The following is a 19,053-nucleotide window of genomic DNA, read 5'->3' on the forward strand; positions in this document are numbered from 1 at the left end:
GGTCAGGGGTAGGCAACCTTGGCTCTTTTATGACTCGTGGACTTCAACTCCCAGAATTCCTGAGCCAGCCATGCTGAGGGGAAAGGGAGAGGTTTCCAAGCTGAGCCGTGCTGGCTCAGGAATTCTGGGAGTTGAAGTCCATGAGTCATGAAAGACCCAAGGTTGCCTACCCCTCTTTTATGACTCGTGGACTTCAACTCCCAGAATTCCTGAGCCAGCATGGGGGAATTATGGCCCCTTCATGACTCGTGGACTTCAACTCCCAGAATTCCTGAATCAGCCATGCTGAGGGGAAAGGGAGAGGTTTCCAAGCTGAGTTGTGCTGGCTCAGGAATTCTGGGAGTTGAAGTCCACGAGTCATGAAAGAGCTACGGTTGCCTACCCCTCTTTTATGACTCGTGGACTTCAACTCCCAGAATTCCTGAGCCAGCCATACTGAGGGGAAAGGGAGAGGTTTCCAAGCTGAGCCATGCTGGCTCAGGAATTCTGGGAGTTGAAGTCCACAAGTCATAAAAGAGCCAAGGTTGCCTACCCCTGCCCTGGATTAAACAAACCACAGCTGGATGGGTTCATACAACAGAGTCAGCCACAAACCAGAAGTGGGCAGCCGCAGCCTTCAAATCCACATACTCATGTGGGAAAGTCGTGCAGACTAGTGCGATGCCTTGAAAGACCGCCAGCAAGGTTAAAAAAAAAAAAACGACAAACAAAATCTCCCAAACGTCCTTCCCTAACTAGGTGGACGTGAATAAAGTGGATTCACCCACTTTGTTTCTGTTTCACAGACATAAACATGCACGCACACACACCAAGGCTAAGCACAGCCCTCGGCCACCAAAAGATTGCCTGCCATGCCCACAACGGTAACTGACAAAACAGAACAGTTGGGTTCCCCCAAGAGGCTAAGAGTCAAAGGCAGTGATGGCGAACCTTTTAGAGACCGAGTGCCCCCAAAACGCCCCCCACCCGTCCCCGCTCCGCCCGCTGGACCACCCACTATCTCCACGGCCTGCCACTGATCACCCAGGCAGCCCAGCAGCGCCATAGTGGCCACGCCCTCCGCCCATGCCCCGCAGCAGCATCTGCGTGCGATGGGGCGCAAGGGTGGAGTCTTGTCCCCACTGCCTGGCTACCATGTCCTTGGCTGCGCTGCTTCACATGGGCTGCGCCCGGGGGCAACTCTCCTCCGGGGAGGGGGGCTGCTGGCGAAGAGGGGGCCGTGGGAGGAGGCGGGGCTGGAGCAGTGGTGTGTGTGTGCCCACAGAGAGGGCCACCGAGTGCCACCCCATATTTCCTTTCTGGTGGCGTGGTCAAGCAGCTGAGCTGGATCCCCCCCCCACCTTCTTCAGAAGCTATTCAGACTAAAATCTTAAAAGTTATGAATCGCTGCAATTACATTCACTAAAACCATAGTTTGCTTTCATACATGTTCACCTGGTTAGGTATAGCCTGACTCGCTATGCCAATGCAAAATGAGCTAGATCAGTGGTGGTGAACCTATGGCATGCGGGCCAGAGGCGGCACTCGGAGCCCTCTGTGGGCACGCGTGCCGTTGCCCCAGCCTCGCCTCCCCCCATGACCCCCTCCTCACCAGCAGCCCCCCTGGAGGAGAGTCGCCCCCGAGCGTGGCCCACGCGGAGTAGCGCAGCCAAGGACATGGCAGCCAAGCAGCGTAGACAAGACTCTGCCCTCACGCCCCATCGGGCACAGTTGATGCTGCGGGGCACGGGCAGAGGGCGTGGCCGCCATAGCACTGCTGGGCTGTCTGGGCGATCTGCGGTGGGCCCTGGAGGTGGTGAGTGGCCCTGCGGGCAGGCGGGATGGGGGCGGGGCAGGGAGTGGAGTGGTGGCGGGGCCAGTTTTGGGGCACTTGGCCTCTAAAAGGTTCGCCATCACTGAGCTAAATTGTGACCCGCACCGGTTCACAACGTGCCAGAAACTGGACTGCACAAACAAGCAAAGCCCCATCCATGCATGTGCGGGGTGCAGGCAACACGCAAAAACGCACCCTCTCCAGTCCATGAAAAAAAAGCTCTCATCACGCAACCGATCCCTGGCGCCCCAAAGATGTAGGACTCCTGGCTTAGAGCGCTGTGCGAATGCAGCCAAGCTGTCTTGCCCCAGACTTGCCAAGGTCTTAAGTAAGGGCACAATTTGTGCCTGGGGTGTCAGCGGACCGCCTCCCTCTCTCCCTGCTCACCTCTAAGTCACTGGCTGTGATCTGGTTCAGGTGAATAGACGGGTGGGAGATGGCCCCCTTCACCTCGAAGTCACCGCCGCCCATGCGGCTCCAGGTCTGTATGGAATCCAATTTGTTTCCATCGAGCGGTTGCTCAGCGCCCTGAAAAACACACACGCACAAATGAAACGGGCTTGTGGGAAGAAGAAGAAGAAGAAGAAGAAGAAGAAGAAGAAGAAGAAGAAGAAGAAGAAGAAGAAGAAGAAGAAGAAGAAGAAGAAGAAGAAGAAGAAGAAGAAGAAGAAGAAGAAGAAGAAGAAGAAGAAGAAGAAGAAGAAGAAGAAGAAGAAGAAGAAGAAGAAGAAGGCGGCAAGTGAAAAGATGAGCGAGGCGCCAGTCAGCTTTTCACGCAGCTGCTTTTTTTTTTTTTTTTAATAAAAAAGAGCACCGTGTTCCATCCGCCGCTTGGCAAAGCTGGACACAGCAGCTGCCTTGCAAAGGTGGCCAGGATGGAGTCGGGGGACCCCCGACGGCCCTCGAGTCGAGGGTTGTGAAAATGGCTTCTGGTACTGGCGCCCAAATAAAAAGACATCTTTTGATGACTCAGCTCTTGGGACAAGGGCCCAAGTTTCACCAGAATTATTATTATTATTATTATTATTAATAATAATAATAATAATAATAATAATAATAATAATAATAATAATAATAATAATAATAATAATAAAGTTGGAAGGGACCTTGGAGGTCATCTAGTCCAACCCCCTGCTCAGACAGGAAACCCTATACCATTTCGGACAAATGGCTGTCCAGTCTCTTCTTAAAAACTTCCAGTGTTGGAGCATTCACCACTTCTGGGGGCAGGTTGTTCCACTGGTTAATTGTTCTAACTGTCAGGAAGTTTCTCCTTAGTTCTAGGTTGCTTCTCTCTTTGGTTAGCTTCCACCCGTTGCTCCTTGTCCTGCCTTCAGGCACTTTGGAAAATAGCTTGACTCCCTCTTCTTTGTGGCAGCCCCTGAGATATTGGAATACTGCTATCATGTCCCCCCTCGTCCTTCTCTTCATTAAACTAGACAGACCCAATTCCAGCAACCGTTCCTTATATGTTTTAGCCTCCAGTCCCCTAATCATCTTTGTTGCTCTTCTCTGTACCCTTTCTAGAGTCTCAGCATCTTTTTTACATCGTAAAATGGCAACGAGGTGTCAGCCATTACTTAATAAATAAGTAAGTAAATAGGATTGGGGGCAGGGGGAGGGGGGCTTGTGGATGCCCTGAGGGTAAATATCACTCTGGCAAGGATCTGCCTGGAGGAAAAGGCTGAGAACCACATTGTACAGCAGTCTTCCTCAGCTTCTAGACCAGTGTTTCTCAACCTTGACAATTTTAAGGCATGTGGACTTCAACTCCCAGAATTCCACAGCCAGCAAAGCTGGCTGTGGAATTCTGGGAGTTGAAGTCCACATGCCTTAAAATTGTCAAGGTTGAGAAACACTGTTCTATCTAGACAGACTTAATTCCTGCTCTTATTAGGCCCAGCAAGAGCAGGCCCTGAACAATGCGCAAGCGCAAAGCTAACAAATGTCATCTAAGCACAACCTGTGCAGGTGCTCCTCAGTTTACGACCACCTGTTTAGTGATCAAACTTACAATGGCCTTTTTTAAAAAAAAGGACTTTTCACACTGACTGACAAGGGTGGTAGCATCCCTGTGGTCACGTGATCAGAATTCGGATGCTTGGCAACTGGCATGTATGCATTAACAGTGGCGGTGTCCTGGGGGGGAGGGTGTCACGCGATCCCCTTTTGCAACCTTATGACAAGCAAAAGTCGGTGGGGAAACCAGATTCACTTAACAACCGTGTTACTAACGACGGCAGTGATTCACTTAACAACGGTGGCAAGGAAAGTTGTAAAATGGGGGCAAATCTCATTTAACAACGGCCTTGCTTAGGAATGGAAAATCCGGGCTCAATTGTAGTCATTAAGTCGAGGACTGCCCGTACAGACGGTCTTGTGAGACACCCTGGTGGAGGACAGAGGGATCCCCAGATGGGTCCATGACCTGCCTGGCTCTTATATCAGGGAAATTCTTCCTTCTTTTATTTCTTTCCTTTTTTTTTTTTTAAGTTCCCCCTTGGCATCTTATCCAAGGGCCCTTCTTGCACTATGAAATCCAGCCAGGTGAGAGAAAAAACTAAACCACTCACCTTTTTCAAATGTTTTTCCCGGGTACCTTTTAACTGGAAAGAGAAAGAAAGAACAAATGTGAGAATGATAGACCAGAGCGTGTTACTTAAAGTAACCTCTTCCGTTATCAAAAGTAAGGAATTTGGGGTTGAGAATATTGAAAAAACAAAACAAAACCGGAGAGCCAAATTAAGCCCTTAAAAAGTTCAGAGATCCAAAATGTTTTCCCTCTGGCTAGGGAATTCTGGGAGTTTTAAAAAGTCCACGAGCCCTTAAAGTTGCCAACTTGGACCCTCCTGATTTTGTGCACGGGCAAAAGTGTGACTTGCTAACACATTTTTGGGGGGAGTTGTCAGAGCTTTCCCAGAATGAAAGTGGTCAAAACGACCTGGAGGACTGGGATCCTATTCTCTCCATTTCTGTTGGGACTGTGACCCTCGGCGTGCTGCACAAAAGCCCAGGATGGCTCTCAAATCCGCAGCACTTAACATATCCATAATCCAGAGATTCCTACCTTTAAGACTGGAGTGGAAAGAGGTGTAGTCCGTACAGGAAATACAAACTGGGATAGCGCATTATGGGTAGAGGCGGAAAGTCATAAGGCAGTGATGGAGAACCTTTTAGAGACCGAGTGCCCCCAAACCAGCCCCTGCCCGCCATCCCCGCCCCTGCCCACTCCGCCCCCGCCCACAGGGCCACCCACCGCCTCTACGGCCTGCCGCAGATCACCCAGGCGGCCCAGCAGTGCTATGGCAGCCTCGTCTTCCACCTGTGCCCCGCAGCATCAACTGCGCGCGACAGGGCGCGAGGGTGGAGTCATGTCCCTGCTGCCCGGCTGCCATGTCCTTGGCTGCACTGCTCCGCGNGGGGGGGGCTGCTGGTGAGGAGGGGGCCGTGGGGGGAGGCAGGGCTGGAGCGATGGTGCGCGTGCCCACAGAGAGGGCTCTGAGTGCCGCCTCTGGCACGCGGGCCATAGGTTCGCCACCCCTATCATAAGGCAAGACTAAGTATAACCCCTGATGTAGTTAGCACGGTGACTTCAGAGAATCAGAAAGTGGCAATAGTAGCGCCAAGACCGCAAATTAGGATGTGGCCATGTGATCTCAATGGGTATGGATCCATGATCACATGGAGGGCCACCCATGCTCCCCGACAGCATCAGGTGACCCAGCGAGGTGAGGTCAGAAAAACTGAGTAGCCAAGAGGCCCAAATGTTATTTATTAAGAGTTATCTGTAGGCTGCATATTCAGTTTGCAATAAAACAACAGAAGCACTGCTAAAACCATTTAACAACCAACCCCGTCACAACTTCTGTTGCCCAAGCCAACAGCTCCCCCAACAAATATGCTATCCACCCTCCCAAAAGACCTTGCAGAGAAGCATAACCTTGACTGCTTTGCTAATTAACGGTCTCAGTTAGAACAGAGAAGGGAAAACAACTGAATTGGGATCAAGTAACAGATGTCAAGAACTTTCGGAAGGGAAGTGGAGTAGACACAACAATGATAAAAAATTTGACATCATTAGGAGGCATAAGGGTGTTTGGAGACAAAGGGACAAAGCCTCATAGCAATGGCCCAGGAGCCTATCAGGCACAGATAAAAAAAAAAGTGGGGGATTTTTGGAGTACATGGGAAAAGAGAGGCAGAGTTGAAGAGAGCTAAAACAGATCAAACAAAATTACTTTGCCATGATGAAGAATTAAGTGAGTGGAAAAGGCTACCACAAAATGCAGTGAAGATTGTCAAACTGAGTTGAAGTGATTGGATATCTGTGCTGTAGGTTGAGTCTATCAAACACATTCCTGATGACTGTTTTTATACCCCCCCCCCTTGTAAATCTGCTGAGATCATCTTGCTCAGGGGTAGGCAACCTCGGCTCTTTTATGACTCGTGGACTTCAACTCCCAGAATTCCTGAGCCAGCCATGCTGAGGGGAAAGGGAGAGGTTTCCAAGCTGAGCCAGGCTGGCTCAGGAATTTTGGGAGTTGAAGTCCAGGAGCCGAGGTTGCCTACCCCTGAGCTAGCTGACTAGCATAGGAAGTAAGACCTTTGGACAGTCTAGGAAGAACCTTGTTGGTAGCCCCTCTGCTCCATTGTATGGATTGGAGGACACTGCCCTTCATCTCTAGCCAACATACCCAGGATGCTGAGGAAATGGCTAGTCTGACATGTCAAGAGGGTTTTAAGCTTGCCTGACAAGGGCAGACCGAGTAGGCTAAAGCAGGGGTCCCCAACCTTGGCCACTTTATGACTTGTGGACTTCAACTCCCAGAATTCCTCAGCCAGCAAAGCTGGCTGAGGAATTCTGGGAGTTGAAGTCCACAAGTCAGAAAGCGGCCAAGGTTGGGGACACCTGGGCTAAAGGGCGAGAAGGATCCCAGACTTGCGGACACATGAGCCCTAACAGTCATAGGCTGAGCCCGTGGCCATTCACCTTCTTCTTGGGTCCCGTCTCCGGGGCTGGGAGCTCCTTTTTGCGCTTGTGAGCACCCGTCTGGACCGGACTCTCCTCAGAGGGTGGCGGGGGCAAAGGCGGCGCTGGTGGCAACTTCTTCTTGTTCTGAGCAGGCTCATCCGTCAGCTTCCACCGGACCCCTTCCTCGCCATTGTCAGAACGCCGCTTCCCTGTGCCATCCCCCGAATCCTGAGAGGGTGGGGGCAGGAGAGAGGCAGAAAGCGGCTCACACACTCTTGCGTAGCTTCCCATTTTTGCCTCACGTTTTGCTAAATAAGTCACACAAGGATGCCTTCCCCAGGCACGCTCAGTCAAAAACAAACAACCGTATTATGGCTTAGCCCAGGGCAGGGGTAGGCCACTTCGGCTCTTTTATGACTCGTGGACTTCAACTCCCAGAATTCCTGAGTCAGCTATGCTGAGGGGAAAGGCAGAGGTTTCCAAGCTGAGTCGTGCTGGCTCAGGAATTCTGGAGTTGAAGTCCACGAGTCATGAAAGAGCCAAGGTTGCCTACCTCTGGGCCGGCTCTTTTATGACTCGTGAACTTCAACTCCCAGAATTCCTCAGCCAGCCACGCTGAGGGGAAAGGCAGAGGTTGCCAAGCTGAGTCGTGCTGGCTCAGGAATTCTGGGAGTTGAAGTCCACGAGTCATGAAAGAGCTAAGATTGCCTACCCCTCTTTTATGACTCGTGGACTTCAACTCCCAGAATTCCTCAGCCAGCCATGCTGAGGGGAAAGGCAGAGGTTTCCAAGCTGAGTCGTGCTGGCTGAGGAATTCTGGGAGTTGAAGTCCACGAGTCATGAAAGAGCCAAGATTGCCTACCCCTGGCCTTAGCCCAACCTATCTAATCCTCTCCAATGCTTTCAGGACAGGAGAACGTCGCTCGGAGGCAGGGCTCAGGAAAGCAGACCCGAGAGGGATTTTACGGATGACACATCAAACGGAGCCAACCAAATTGTTCTGCACAAAGACCTCTAAGCAGAGGGGTTCTCTCTGAGAGACCATCCTCATCCTCATCCTCACAGGTAGTCCTTGACTTATGAGCGTAATGGAACCCGGGATCACAGTCTGTAAGTTGTACCAGTTGTTAAGCAGGTCATCGTAGGACTGGCCCTATTTGACGATATATTTTTGTTGGGATCGTTAAGGCGAATGTGGTCGTTAAGTGGACCCATTGTCTGCAATGGGCTTTTTTTTTTTTTTTTTTGGCCAGAAACCAGAAGTAAACACCGGTTCCCAGCCCTCCCCAAAAACCCATAAATCATGGTCACATGACTGCAGGATGCTGCAAATGATCATTGTGGGCAGAGGCAGAAAACATCCAAAATGTGATCACATAACTGGAGAGGAAGGGCGGTAGTCATAGGAACCTTTTGGGGGTCCGTCGGTAACTTTGAACAGTCGCTAAGCGACCGATCATAAGTAGAGGACTACCCTGTCTTAGCTACAGAGGATTATTCTTCATCAGGGGGAGGGGGGGAAACTATAGAAAAAGGGTGTCAATCCAAGGTGTGGCTGTGAATAATATAGAGCACGAAATAAGAAAAATACTCCAGGAGCATTAATTGTTAGAACAATTAATCAGTGGAACAATTTACCTCCAGAATTTGTGAATTCTGCAACACTGGTAGTTTTTAAGAAGTGACTGGGCAGCCATTTGTCTGAAAGGGTATAGGGTTTCCTACCTGAGCAGGGAGTTGGACTAGATGACCTCCAAGGTCCCTTCCAACTTCTTATTATTATTATTATTGAGAGCCAAATGGGTCCTCCTATGTCTCCCCCTCCCGCTTTGCCCTGGCTTCCAAACCAATGACACTGTGGGGCTTCTACCCCACCCGCTCTTTGATTCTCCCTTCTCTAGGATGCCGTTCCCCCCGCCCCACACACACACACACACACACACACACATCAAACCACATACTTTCATTGATTTGCCTTCTCTCTTGCATTTGGGACATTCCCAGCAGTTTGGAATTTCATTGTTGATGACCCCTTCAGCGACTCCCATCTGCAAAGAGAAAGACCGGTGCAAGGTGAAGGGAGCGGGCGAGAGACTCCCGAGAGGGGCCGCAATTATGTAGTGCAGACATGTCAAACACAAGGCCCGGGGGCCGGATGTGGCCCGCGACATGGTTTCATGTGGCCCGCGAACCCATCCTGGAAACAGTGAGGGAACGGCCCCCACTGCCTTGGCCCCGGCCCAGGCCTCCCGGAAGCCAATGTACAATTTTGTGGTGGCCATCTATGCTGAAACGCATTCAATCTTAGCTCTACAAGGCCGTCTAGAAACAGCAAGGGACCGACCCCTGCCACATTGGCCCTGCCCCCTGGGTGCATGCTGGGGAGGTGTCACCCTTTGTGAGGAATGAAGAAATGCACCATCGCTTGGAAGTGGCCAGCAAATGGCCCTTGCCTACTCTTCCAGTGGACCATGCCTTGGCGCTTGCCCCGGTCCCACCCCCTTCTGCCAGAGACCCTCAGATCTGTCCCACTCCTGCCCAGGCCCCCACAGGCACCCTTGATGCAAATGATGAAGAGATGGCCATGTCCACCCAGTAGGTCACACCCACTCCATCCACGCCCACCCAGTAGACCATGCCCACCCTAGCCACACCTACCTGCCCCCCCCTCCCCGAGGACAACCGCAATGCTGATGCGGCCCTCAATGAAATTGAGTTTGACACCCCTGATGTAGTGGCTCCTCCTCTCACCTTCAAGCAGCCTGGATGCACAATCTCGTTGCAAATGGTACACTCCATGAGTGACAGGTTGAACTTCTCCTCTTCGCCCTCCACGGTGTCCTCTTTCCCGGCCTCCCCACAGACCAGGCACACGGCCGTGTGAGGTAGAACTGGCTGCAAGGAGACGGGAGTCAGACGTTAAGTGACACAAAATCAAGCAGGACAGCTCTTTCTACCCCCTAGTAGACATCCATCATCTTTGGGAAGTTTCCTGGAGGCAGCCAGAGTCAGGAGAGGCCGGTCAGGACACCGGCCACAAATCTTCCTTAGCCCATTTTTTATAGCACAGGCCTTCAAACCTGGCCCTTTTTATGACTTGTGGACTTCAACTCCCAGAATTCCTCAGCCAGGCACGCGTGCCTGGCTGAGGAATTCTGGGAGTTGAAGTCCACAAGTCATAAAAAGGGCCAGGTTTGAAGACCCCTGTTTTATAGCAATGGATAAAGCGGCACATTTTAAAAGCAGCACTTAAAAAACATTACAAATTCAAAAGGAAGGGCAGTTTTCAGTTCTCGTCCCACAGGAAGTGTCCCAAACAGGGTGCTTCCAGCTTAAAATATTTTCAGTGTGAAATATTTCGCACCTCTTTGCTTTTAAAACATGGGGCTCAGCCATGGGAAGAAATAGGACAAGATGGAAAAAAGGAGACAGGAGGAGGGGCTCATAGCAGCCTAGTGGATGAAACGTGACTTCGGTCACACGGACACCAGACAGCTCTACACCTGATTTTTCAAAACAACTTCAGACCTGGAGAAAAGACCTTGGATGACTCAGTCCCTGGGCTGCACCATGTCAGGGAAGGGGAGTTGTGTGTGGGGATGTTCAACAAAGAAATGGCTGCATGCAGAACATATGAACTGGGCAGCCACCTTAACATTCTAGCTTTTTCGACCCAATATGGATCGTTTATTCATTTTGCGCAGTACATCTCTCATTTTCCCCTATTTTTACTTGCAGCTCTCCGCAGATTTGAAAGATGCAGAAAAAGCTAAAGATTCGCAAGATTAAACCACATCAGTCTGCAGACAAGAACTAAATGGAAAAACCAGTCGTGTCAAGAAAACTAGTTGAAACTCTTCGGGCAAATTAACTTTCCATGAACTTTAAAGCTTTTTTTTTTTTTTTAAACCCACCGAGAAATATATGCAAACCCCAGAATCGGGATCCTGAATGCAGTTTAGGGGTGAAATATGCATTCTTTTCCTTTTTATTTAAGCTGTCGGGAGAGCTGGAGGCAAAACACGCGCCTCTGTCTCTTTTCTATTTCAATTTGACGATTCGGGGATATTTAGAAGAGGCACAGCAGACCTGGAGCACATTTTTTTTTCATCCTCAACAGGATGAGGAATCTGTGCCCTACGACAACTTGCCACGGCCAAACTCACTGCAGGACCACTCGCCACGGCCAACTTGCCGTGGTACAAGAGTGTCACTAATATTGAAGAAATAGTGGAGTAGAATCATTCAAGAAAGGATGTCAAAGCGGGGACAAAATGAAACGTGAATGACAAAAATTAAAATAATTTTTTAAATTATTTTAAATAATTGAACTGAAAATAATAATAATAATAATAATAATAATAATAATAATAATAATAATAATAATAATAATAATAATAATAAAAATAAAAAAGTTGGAAGGGACCTTGGAGGTCATGTAGTCCAACCCCCTGCTCAGGCAGGAAACCCTATACCATTTCGGACAAATGGCTGTCCAGTCTCTTCTTAAAAACTTCCAGGGTTGGAGCATTCACCACTTCTGGAGGCAGGGTGTTCCACTGGTTAATTGTTCTAACTGTCAGGAAGTTTCTCCTTAGTTCTAGGTTGCTTCTCTCCTTGATTAGTTTCCACCCGTTGCTTCTTGTCCTGCCTTCAGGCGCCTTGGAGAATAGCTTGACTTCCTCTTCTTTGGGGCAGCCCCTGAGATATTGGAACACTGCTATCATGTCCCCCCCTCGTCCTTCTCTTCATTAGACTAGACATACCCAATTGTCCTGCAACAAGTTGGCCACGTCGAGTTGTCCCACAGTGAGTTGGCCGCTCTGCAGGAGTAGAAAAGCCAGACTTTGCACACGCAACAGAAACCCGTGACTACGGGTGACCGTCAGCGTCGGCTGCCCTGCCTCTCTCTCACTCACCGCTGTGCACTGCCTCTGCAGGCAGGACTGCTTCATGCGTCCAGGACCCCCAAACTTCTTCATGTCCTTACAGAAATGGCACTCCCCACACTCTGATCGCAGGCACGCTTTACACTTCCGGCACCGCGTCCGCCGCCGGCGAGCTCCAGCCCCTGCCCCTTTGCTGGACGACATTGGCTATGTCCCGCTTCAGCTACTCTCTGGGCTGCAAGGAGGAAAGGCAAAAGAACAGGCAAACCAGGCAGGTCAATAGGGGGGGGGTCCAGATCGGCAAGCTGAAACTGGCAATGAAGACTGGGGGGGGAGGGGGGGAGAGAGAAGGACATGCAATACAAAAGAATCAAGATTTTCATATAAAGGTAGCCCTTGATTTACAACAGTTCGTTTAGTGATCGTTCACTGAAAAAGTTGACTTGTGACCATTTTTCACACTTACGACTATTGTAGCATCCCCTTGGTCAGGGGTAGGCAACCTTGGCTCTTTTATGACTCGTGGACTTCAACTCCCAGAATTCCTGAGCCAGCATGGCTCAGCTTGGAAACCTCTCCCTTTCCCCTCAGCATGGCTGGCTCAGGAATTCTGGGAGTTGAAGTCCACGAGTCATAAAAAAGCCAAGGTTGCCTACCCCTGTTCTAGATCCTTTTAGGCAGCTATTCACATCCTGGGATAACCATATGGAAATCCCCTTTTTCAGGCAATGGTGGAACATGAAGGAGAACAGATTTCACGTGTGACAGCAGCAAAAACATACACGAAAAGTGCAAGAATATTTCTTCCAGTTTTCAGTTTTGATTCCTGGCCAAATATAAACAGAATTCTGGCCGAAGATTTAATCCATTAATTTGCCCTTTACATGTTACACCACATTTCTGGGACAACACAGTACACTGCTATGGTAATGTGAAAAGTAAAAAAAATAACAATGAATGAGCTTTATGAGCAATTAAGACTTCTTTCACAGCCAAAATAACCAACAATTTACCTGCTATCTAGCCCCACACTTCATTTTATTCCATTTATGCTAAATCCAGCTTGGAAACTTCTGCCTTTCCCCTCAGCATGGCTGGCTCAGGAATTCTGGGAGTTGAAGTCCACGAGTCATAAAAGAGCCAGGGTTGCCTACCCCTGCCCTTGGTCCTGTGATCAGAATTCAGATGCTTGGCAACTGATTCATATTTATGACGGTTGCAGCGTCATGTGATCATCCTTTTGTGACCAGATTCACTTAACAACCATTCTACTAACTTAACAAGCACAGTGATTCACTTAACAACCGTGGCAAGAAAGGTGGTAAAATGGGGCAAAATTCACTTAACAAATGCCTCGCTTAGCCACAGAAATTCCGGGGCTCAATTGTGGCCGTACGTTGAGGACTACCTGTATACGCATTAGGGAGAAAAAGCAAACACATTGCAAGGAGAAGCATGTCCTGCAATCAAAAGCACACATGATCAGCCATCGCCAACGTTGGGCAAGGGGAAAAAAAAATTAAAATTAAGCCCAACAAAACGAATTTGAGTTCAGAAATACTGCATCTCTTTTTGATTTAAGAGAATGGTTTAAAATCAGTAGTACAAGTAGTTCTCAACCTATGACTTACAATTGACCCCAATTTTAATGTTCGGTGAAAATTTAAGTCAGTTTTGTCTTCTTTTACGACATTTCTTGCCACAGTTGTTAAGTGAATCACTGCAGTTGACACGTTAGTAACATGGTTGTTAAGTGAATCTGGCTTCCCCGTTGACTTTGCTTGTCAGAAGGTCACAAAAGGGGATCACATGACTCCGGGACACTGCGACCGTCATAAATACATGCCAGTTGCCAAGCGTCCGAATTTTGATCACGTGACCATGGGGAAGGTGCAACAGTCGTTAAGTGTGAAAAGCAGTCATAAGTATGAACCAGTTGCCAAGCATCTGAATTTTGATCACGAGATCATGGGGATGCTGCAAAGGTTATAACTATGAAAAATGGTCATAAAAAGCTTTTTTCAGTGCCGTTGTAACTTTGAAGTCACTAAACGGACTGTTGTAATTCGAGGACTATCTGTACATTCCCAAGCAAAATAGTTGAGATGATATTAACTAGCACACTGATCAAAGGACATCCGTTCTGTGAAAAAAGAGCCAAATCTAGGGAATAAAGAGTTGGATTTCGTTCTAGCAGGGCCACCCAACACAATTTACAAATGTCATTCTCAAGTTTTCAGTTGATCATAGATCATGAGTTGTCCATTACCTGTGTGAACACTGAGGGTTATGCAAAGAGCTCAGAGGCAGGAACTACTGGAAAGCATAGCAGAATTTCTCTGCTACCTCAACCTTGGATAATTTAGGACAGTGTTTCTCAACCTTGGCAGCTTGAAAACATCTGGCTGGGGAATTCTGGAAATTGAAAATCCACATATCTATAAGTTGCCAAGTATGAGAAACACTGGTTTAGGAGCTAGCTTGGTGAAAACTCCTGCCTCTTTAAAGAACTCTGGGACTGCCTAATAGTTGTTTAAAAAACATTGCTTTAATCCAGAGTTTTTCAACCTTGGCAACTTTAAGATGCGTGGAGGTCAACTCCGAGAATTCCCTAGTCTGAAGGTCATACATCTTAAAGTTGCCAAGTTTGAAAAACACTGAATTAATCGAAGAGCTGAATAGGCTACTCCTTATACCGCTACATACAACAATGCTTATTCAGTTCTGCAACAGGAGAAATTACCCAAACTCACTGGAAGAAGCTCTCAACATGCACAGAGAAACACTTTTCCTCTCAAGAACAACATCAAAACTTTTGCGTGTTCCTAAAAAAACTATTTGGGTGTCAGGGATAAACTATTTTGCTAGAACAGGGGAAAAAAAGGATTTTTTTAATAGTCGCCTAATTTCCAAGACATTCTCTCTACTAGGGTATAGCTAAAATCAGAGGAAAATCTTAACTACATCAGGGTTACAAACATGGCAAAAAGTAAAAATAGACTTTGACAGGTATTGTGCAAGTTCTGCTCTCCAAGGTGAACACATCATGGCAACTGCTGCTGTCCAGGTGAGGTGAATAAAATCCAATCGTGTTTTTTTCCCAAAAACATTTATACAGTTAGTCCTCGGCTTATGACAACTGAGCCCAAAATTTCTGTGGTTAAGCAAGACAGTTGTTCAGTGAATTTTGCCCCATTTTATGACCTTTCTTGCCACAGCTGTTAAGTTAATCCCTGCAAGTTGTTAAATTACTAACACAGTTGTTAAGTGAATCCGGCTTCCCCATTGACTTTGCTTGTCAGAAGGTCGCAAAAGCTGACCACATGACCCCAGGACACTGCGACCGTCATAAATATGAACCAGTCTTAAGGGCATATGATGCACACAACCATTCATATTTGGTTCTGACAGCCCCTTAGGCACAGCATTCTGAGCACCATTGTGGGCAAAACATTTGGTGCAACTGTATTATATAACATTGAATATAATCACCTATAGTCCTGTATATGAAGCAGTTAATGCCATCATTTTTCACCTTGTTAGGGAGTTCAGAGAGATAAACCCATACAGATTACAGGCGATGTATAATAATGCTGTAGGTGGTTAAAAAGAAATTGGACTTAATTAAGACTCTTTGAGAGAGATGGGCAGCTCAGAAATGTCTCTGTGTGTGTGTGTGTGTGTGAGAAAGAGAGGGGGAGGAATCCAATAGATCTATCATGTTAAACCAAATGATAGGGCTGTTTTACTTTTCTGCCCTCTCCTCTCACAATGTAACAAACATCACCAGGTTTTATAAATATTCAAGGGTGCTCTTGAGACACAGATTCTCACAAACACTGTTTCACGAAAGAAGCCCAAAAGTAGATTTTTCCCAAGACGCAACAAACAGGAAGGAGGTAAAAGAGGAGATAAGAATCTATAAATTAAATAAAAAGAGCTGCTTTTCCTATTGCTTTAGAATAGTTTTGAGATATGCAGATTCCGTTTTGATGTCATTACCCAAAACAGGACTCTCAAAAAAAAAAATCATATCCCTGACAGCAATTATTTCAGTCTTATGAGAGCCAATATAAAGAAAGAAAAAAAGAATAAATTTGTTGTGCAAATTGAGAAGAGTACTACGATATCCCAGAAATCCCTAGAACCAATTAAAAAAAAAGTTTTCCAGGAATATAGACATGCCAAATTAGAGGCTTAACAGTGAAACTCAAATAAAAATCAGACACAAAGCTGAGATTCATTCTAGCCCACTGTTTCTCAATTGCAGCAAGGTTAAATGTGTGGACTTCAATTCCCAGAATTCCCCAGTCAGCATGCCTGGGAGTTGAAGTCCACGTATCTTAATGTATCCGAGATTGAAAAATACTGGTCCAGACTGATTACAAAAACATAAGGTCTTGAGTTCTACTTTCGGAAGAAAAAAGAACAGCTGAAAAGGTGAAAGTGGAATTGGAGGAAAGGGTCAGGAGACTGAGATAGGGCGGACTGGCAAGGACAAGGAAGAAAAAAACCAACTGGAAATGTTGCAGATCAATCCTCAGCTAGATACCTTGCAGACCTGTCAATCAGAAAGTCTGTGAATTATGGAGTCCAATGGCGAGGCATCTAGAAGGCAAAAAGGTTCTCTCTGCCTTTTTAAAAAAAAAAATAATAATAATCGCCTAACAGAAAAGCAATATATTTCTCAGGAATTTTTTTCTGATATTCAGAAAGATAACAGAAGGATGGAATAATGGAAAAACAGAAATTCAGAAGGAAGCGGGCAAAGAAACTTTCTGTTATCAACCGCAACTACTACAAAGGACGGTCTTACATATAAAAACTGCCACTGATGAGTGTGTGGCTTAATAATCTAAAAAAAAAGACATAATTCAGGAGCCTCCCTACCACTATAACTTAGGCCCGTCAAGTGAGGTCTGAACCAAACATCAAAGATTAGTGGTTCTGATTATGACTTTTTTTTATCCTATTTTTTACACGAATAACCAACAACATTTAGGTCTTATCACTGCCAACCAATGCTACGAGGCGGACAGGAGAATACAGGATGCCACCAGGTCAGGAAAAAATTATTTCAGACTTTATGAGAGAGAAAAATACAGTGGCCATTTTCAAATCCCAAGCTGCTTTTTCGGGTTCTATTTTTTAAATAAAAACACCATGCAATTTGGCCCTTTTGATTTTATTTGTCATTTAGCATACGGCATGGCCCTTAGATATCTGACTATGAGAGGGGAAGGGACACATCCCTAAACTGGGGACACATCTCGTCTGAGGCTCGGAAATGAAATAAATTCCAGGCTGAGAGGGAAAATAGCGAACTACTAAAATAAAATGCAAATGTTGTGAAGAGGAGATGCCTTCATAAGCTGGATGGGGTCTGCACGTTCAGTTCAGCAGTATCCCAACAGAGCTGGGAAAACCTATTAATTTCGTATAAGGAAGAAGGGGAGAGAGTGAAACTCAGCGATATCTACAGTGAATAAATAGTTTTCTATTTCTAAAAGAAACAAAAAAAAATATCTAAGCGTGTGCTATTCTGAGGATTAACCCAGGAGAGAACAAGAGATAAGTAGGTAGAGGAAGGCACGTAAAAGAGAATCAATGAGGATGAATGACTCTTTCTCTCTCTCTCTCTCTCCTGCCTGAGCTCATCCTAGCTAACATTTACACACATTCTATGGATGGAACATTTTGTCTCCTACCATCATTTCACCTCACCCCCCCCCTCCCTCTTTCTTCCAAGCATTTAAGAGCAGGCAAAAAAACACTGAAAGGGAAAACAAATGTTATGTATAAAGGAACTTGGCTCCGGATACCTCATCACGCCCCAGCCTGGCTTCAGAGCTGACAGGCCCGGTCTTGGCAAGGGTTCCCACACACCTCAACCTGGCCTTCCATGATGCCAGTTGCCGGGTTCCCCCTCAATTCTCTCCGCCAGCTGCAACCAGCTTGACACATCTTTTCTGCTTTCCCTCCCTTTGAAAAGCCTTTAAGTCAAGCTGTTTGGTGGCGATCCTCCTCCGCTCAAATCCTTCTGGATCACACCGCTTCCTGACGGACACAACCGGAGCCATCCTCTGTAGAGGGCCCCCTGAAATCGGCTTGGAACGGCACCTCCCCTCTCTTCTCTTCCTTTCCTTCCCCCCTCCCCGGTTAAAACATGAGAAATACACAGAGGCAAGAGCGTTTTACGGCTGGTAATTCCTTCCCCTGGAAATCATAGAGGAGAAACTTTGGTTCCACGCTTGCCCCCGCGTACCCCAAGCCACACCGCTCTCGTCCCCTCTTCTTGCTATCTCTCAGCTCAAGTCGACCTAGAGGTGACCAGATCCCTTGAAAAAAAAAAAAAACACCTGGCAAAATGATACACCCTAATCTTGGTTTCTTATTTTCCCTTTCGCGGAGGAACAACAACACAAAATCTAAACACTCCAGCCCAAGGTGACAGAACAGAAGCTGGGAAAGGGAAGAATATCCAAGAAAACAAAACAACAAAGGAGATTAAAATGAATAAGAAAAGGAGGAAAACAATAGTAGATCAGGCATGGGAGGGGGGGGAGAGGAAGGAGAGGCAACAGAAGCTCCAGATTCCACCCTCAGCAAAAAATATTTGTGCAACCAGCCTGATAGCTTAACATCCCTCCCTGGCTTCTGCATCTGAGTTGTTGTGATGCTTTCACATGCTGTGTGCGTTCACCCACAATCTACCATGTATAAATCTATATTTTGGGAAGTGGGTTTGCAAAGCATGGGCAGCCCTACTCAAAACACTGAGCTCCACAGGGTTGGAAGGAGAAGAGCTAATTAATCTGGAATGGGAAGATTAAGGTGGGGGGAGGGCAGGGAGAAAGAATGTGCCCCTAAAAAAAAAAGAGAGGCAGGGGTTTTATTCCTTGAAAAAAAAAAACATTATTTGGCAAAGCCAATTGGGGGGGGGGGGAGAGGAGGCAGTGGAAGGATACACACTTACCTTTGGGAAGCACATCTAGGCACCAAAGACTCTTCCCCGTCCATCAGCAGCCTCCAAAAGAGAAAAAGATGCAGCACAGCTTACAATTGTTACACATATCTACACACAACCCAGGCAGACACCAGGAAAAAAGGTGCACAGAGGATGGGAGGAGATTAGAGGCAGGAGCCCCCCCTCCCCGATCCTAAAACCCAATGAAAGGCTTGGAAGTAAGGTAAGGGAGATGGGTTACTCACCTGCTGTGTGGCCATGGGGTGGATGGCGATTCTAATGCTGGATTTGTTGTCATGGTGGGAAGTGAGGGTGAAAGGGGGGGGGGAAGAGGGAGAAGAGATCCAGCCAGTTGCTGAAGGATCTGTGTGTGCGCGTGAGGCTCTGAGTCTCCCCCCCCCTCCAACCAAAA

The 19,053-nt window shown here is 47.3% G+C and overlaps 1 protein-coding gene across 1 annotated transcript in view; it reads right to left on the reverse strand.

Moving 5' to 3' along the window:
• Positions 1-11,878, reverse strand: part of FBXL19 (F-box and leucine rich repeat protein 19) — a 29,022-nt gene extending 17,144 nt beyond the window's left edge. The window contains exons 1-6 of the mRNA XM_015819101.1: positions 11,705-11,878; positions 9,537-9,680; positions 8,747-8,833; positions 6,804-7,013; positions 4,387-4,419; positions 2,201-2,341 (exon numbers count right to left, since the gene is read on the reverse strand). Coding sequence (XP_015674587.1) covers positions 2,201-2,341; positions 4,387-4,419; positions 6,804-7,013; positions 8,747-8,833; positions 9,537-9,680; positions 11,705-11,878 — 789 coding nt within the window. The remainder of the gene's footprint in view (positions 1-2,200; positions 2,342-4,386; positions 4,420-6,803; positions 7,014-8,746; positions 8,834-9,536; positions 9,681-11,704) is intronic.
• Between the last annotated feature and the right edge of the window lie 7,175 nt (positions 11,879-19,053).

The sequence above is a fragment of the Protobothrops mucrosquamatus genome, unplaced genomic scaffold, assembly GCF_001527695.2.
Source record: "Protobothrops mucrosquamatus isolate PMUCROS unplaced genomic scaffold, P.Mucros_1.0 scaffold859, whole genome shotgun sequence".
NCBI lineage: Eukaryota > Metazoa > Chordata > Lepidosauria > Squamata > Viperidae > Protobothrops > Protobothrops mucrosquamatus.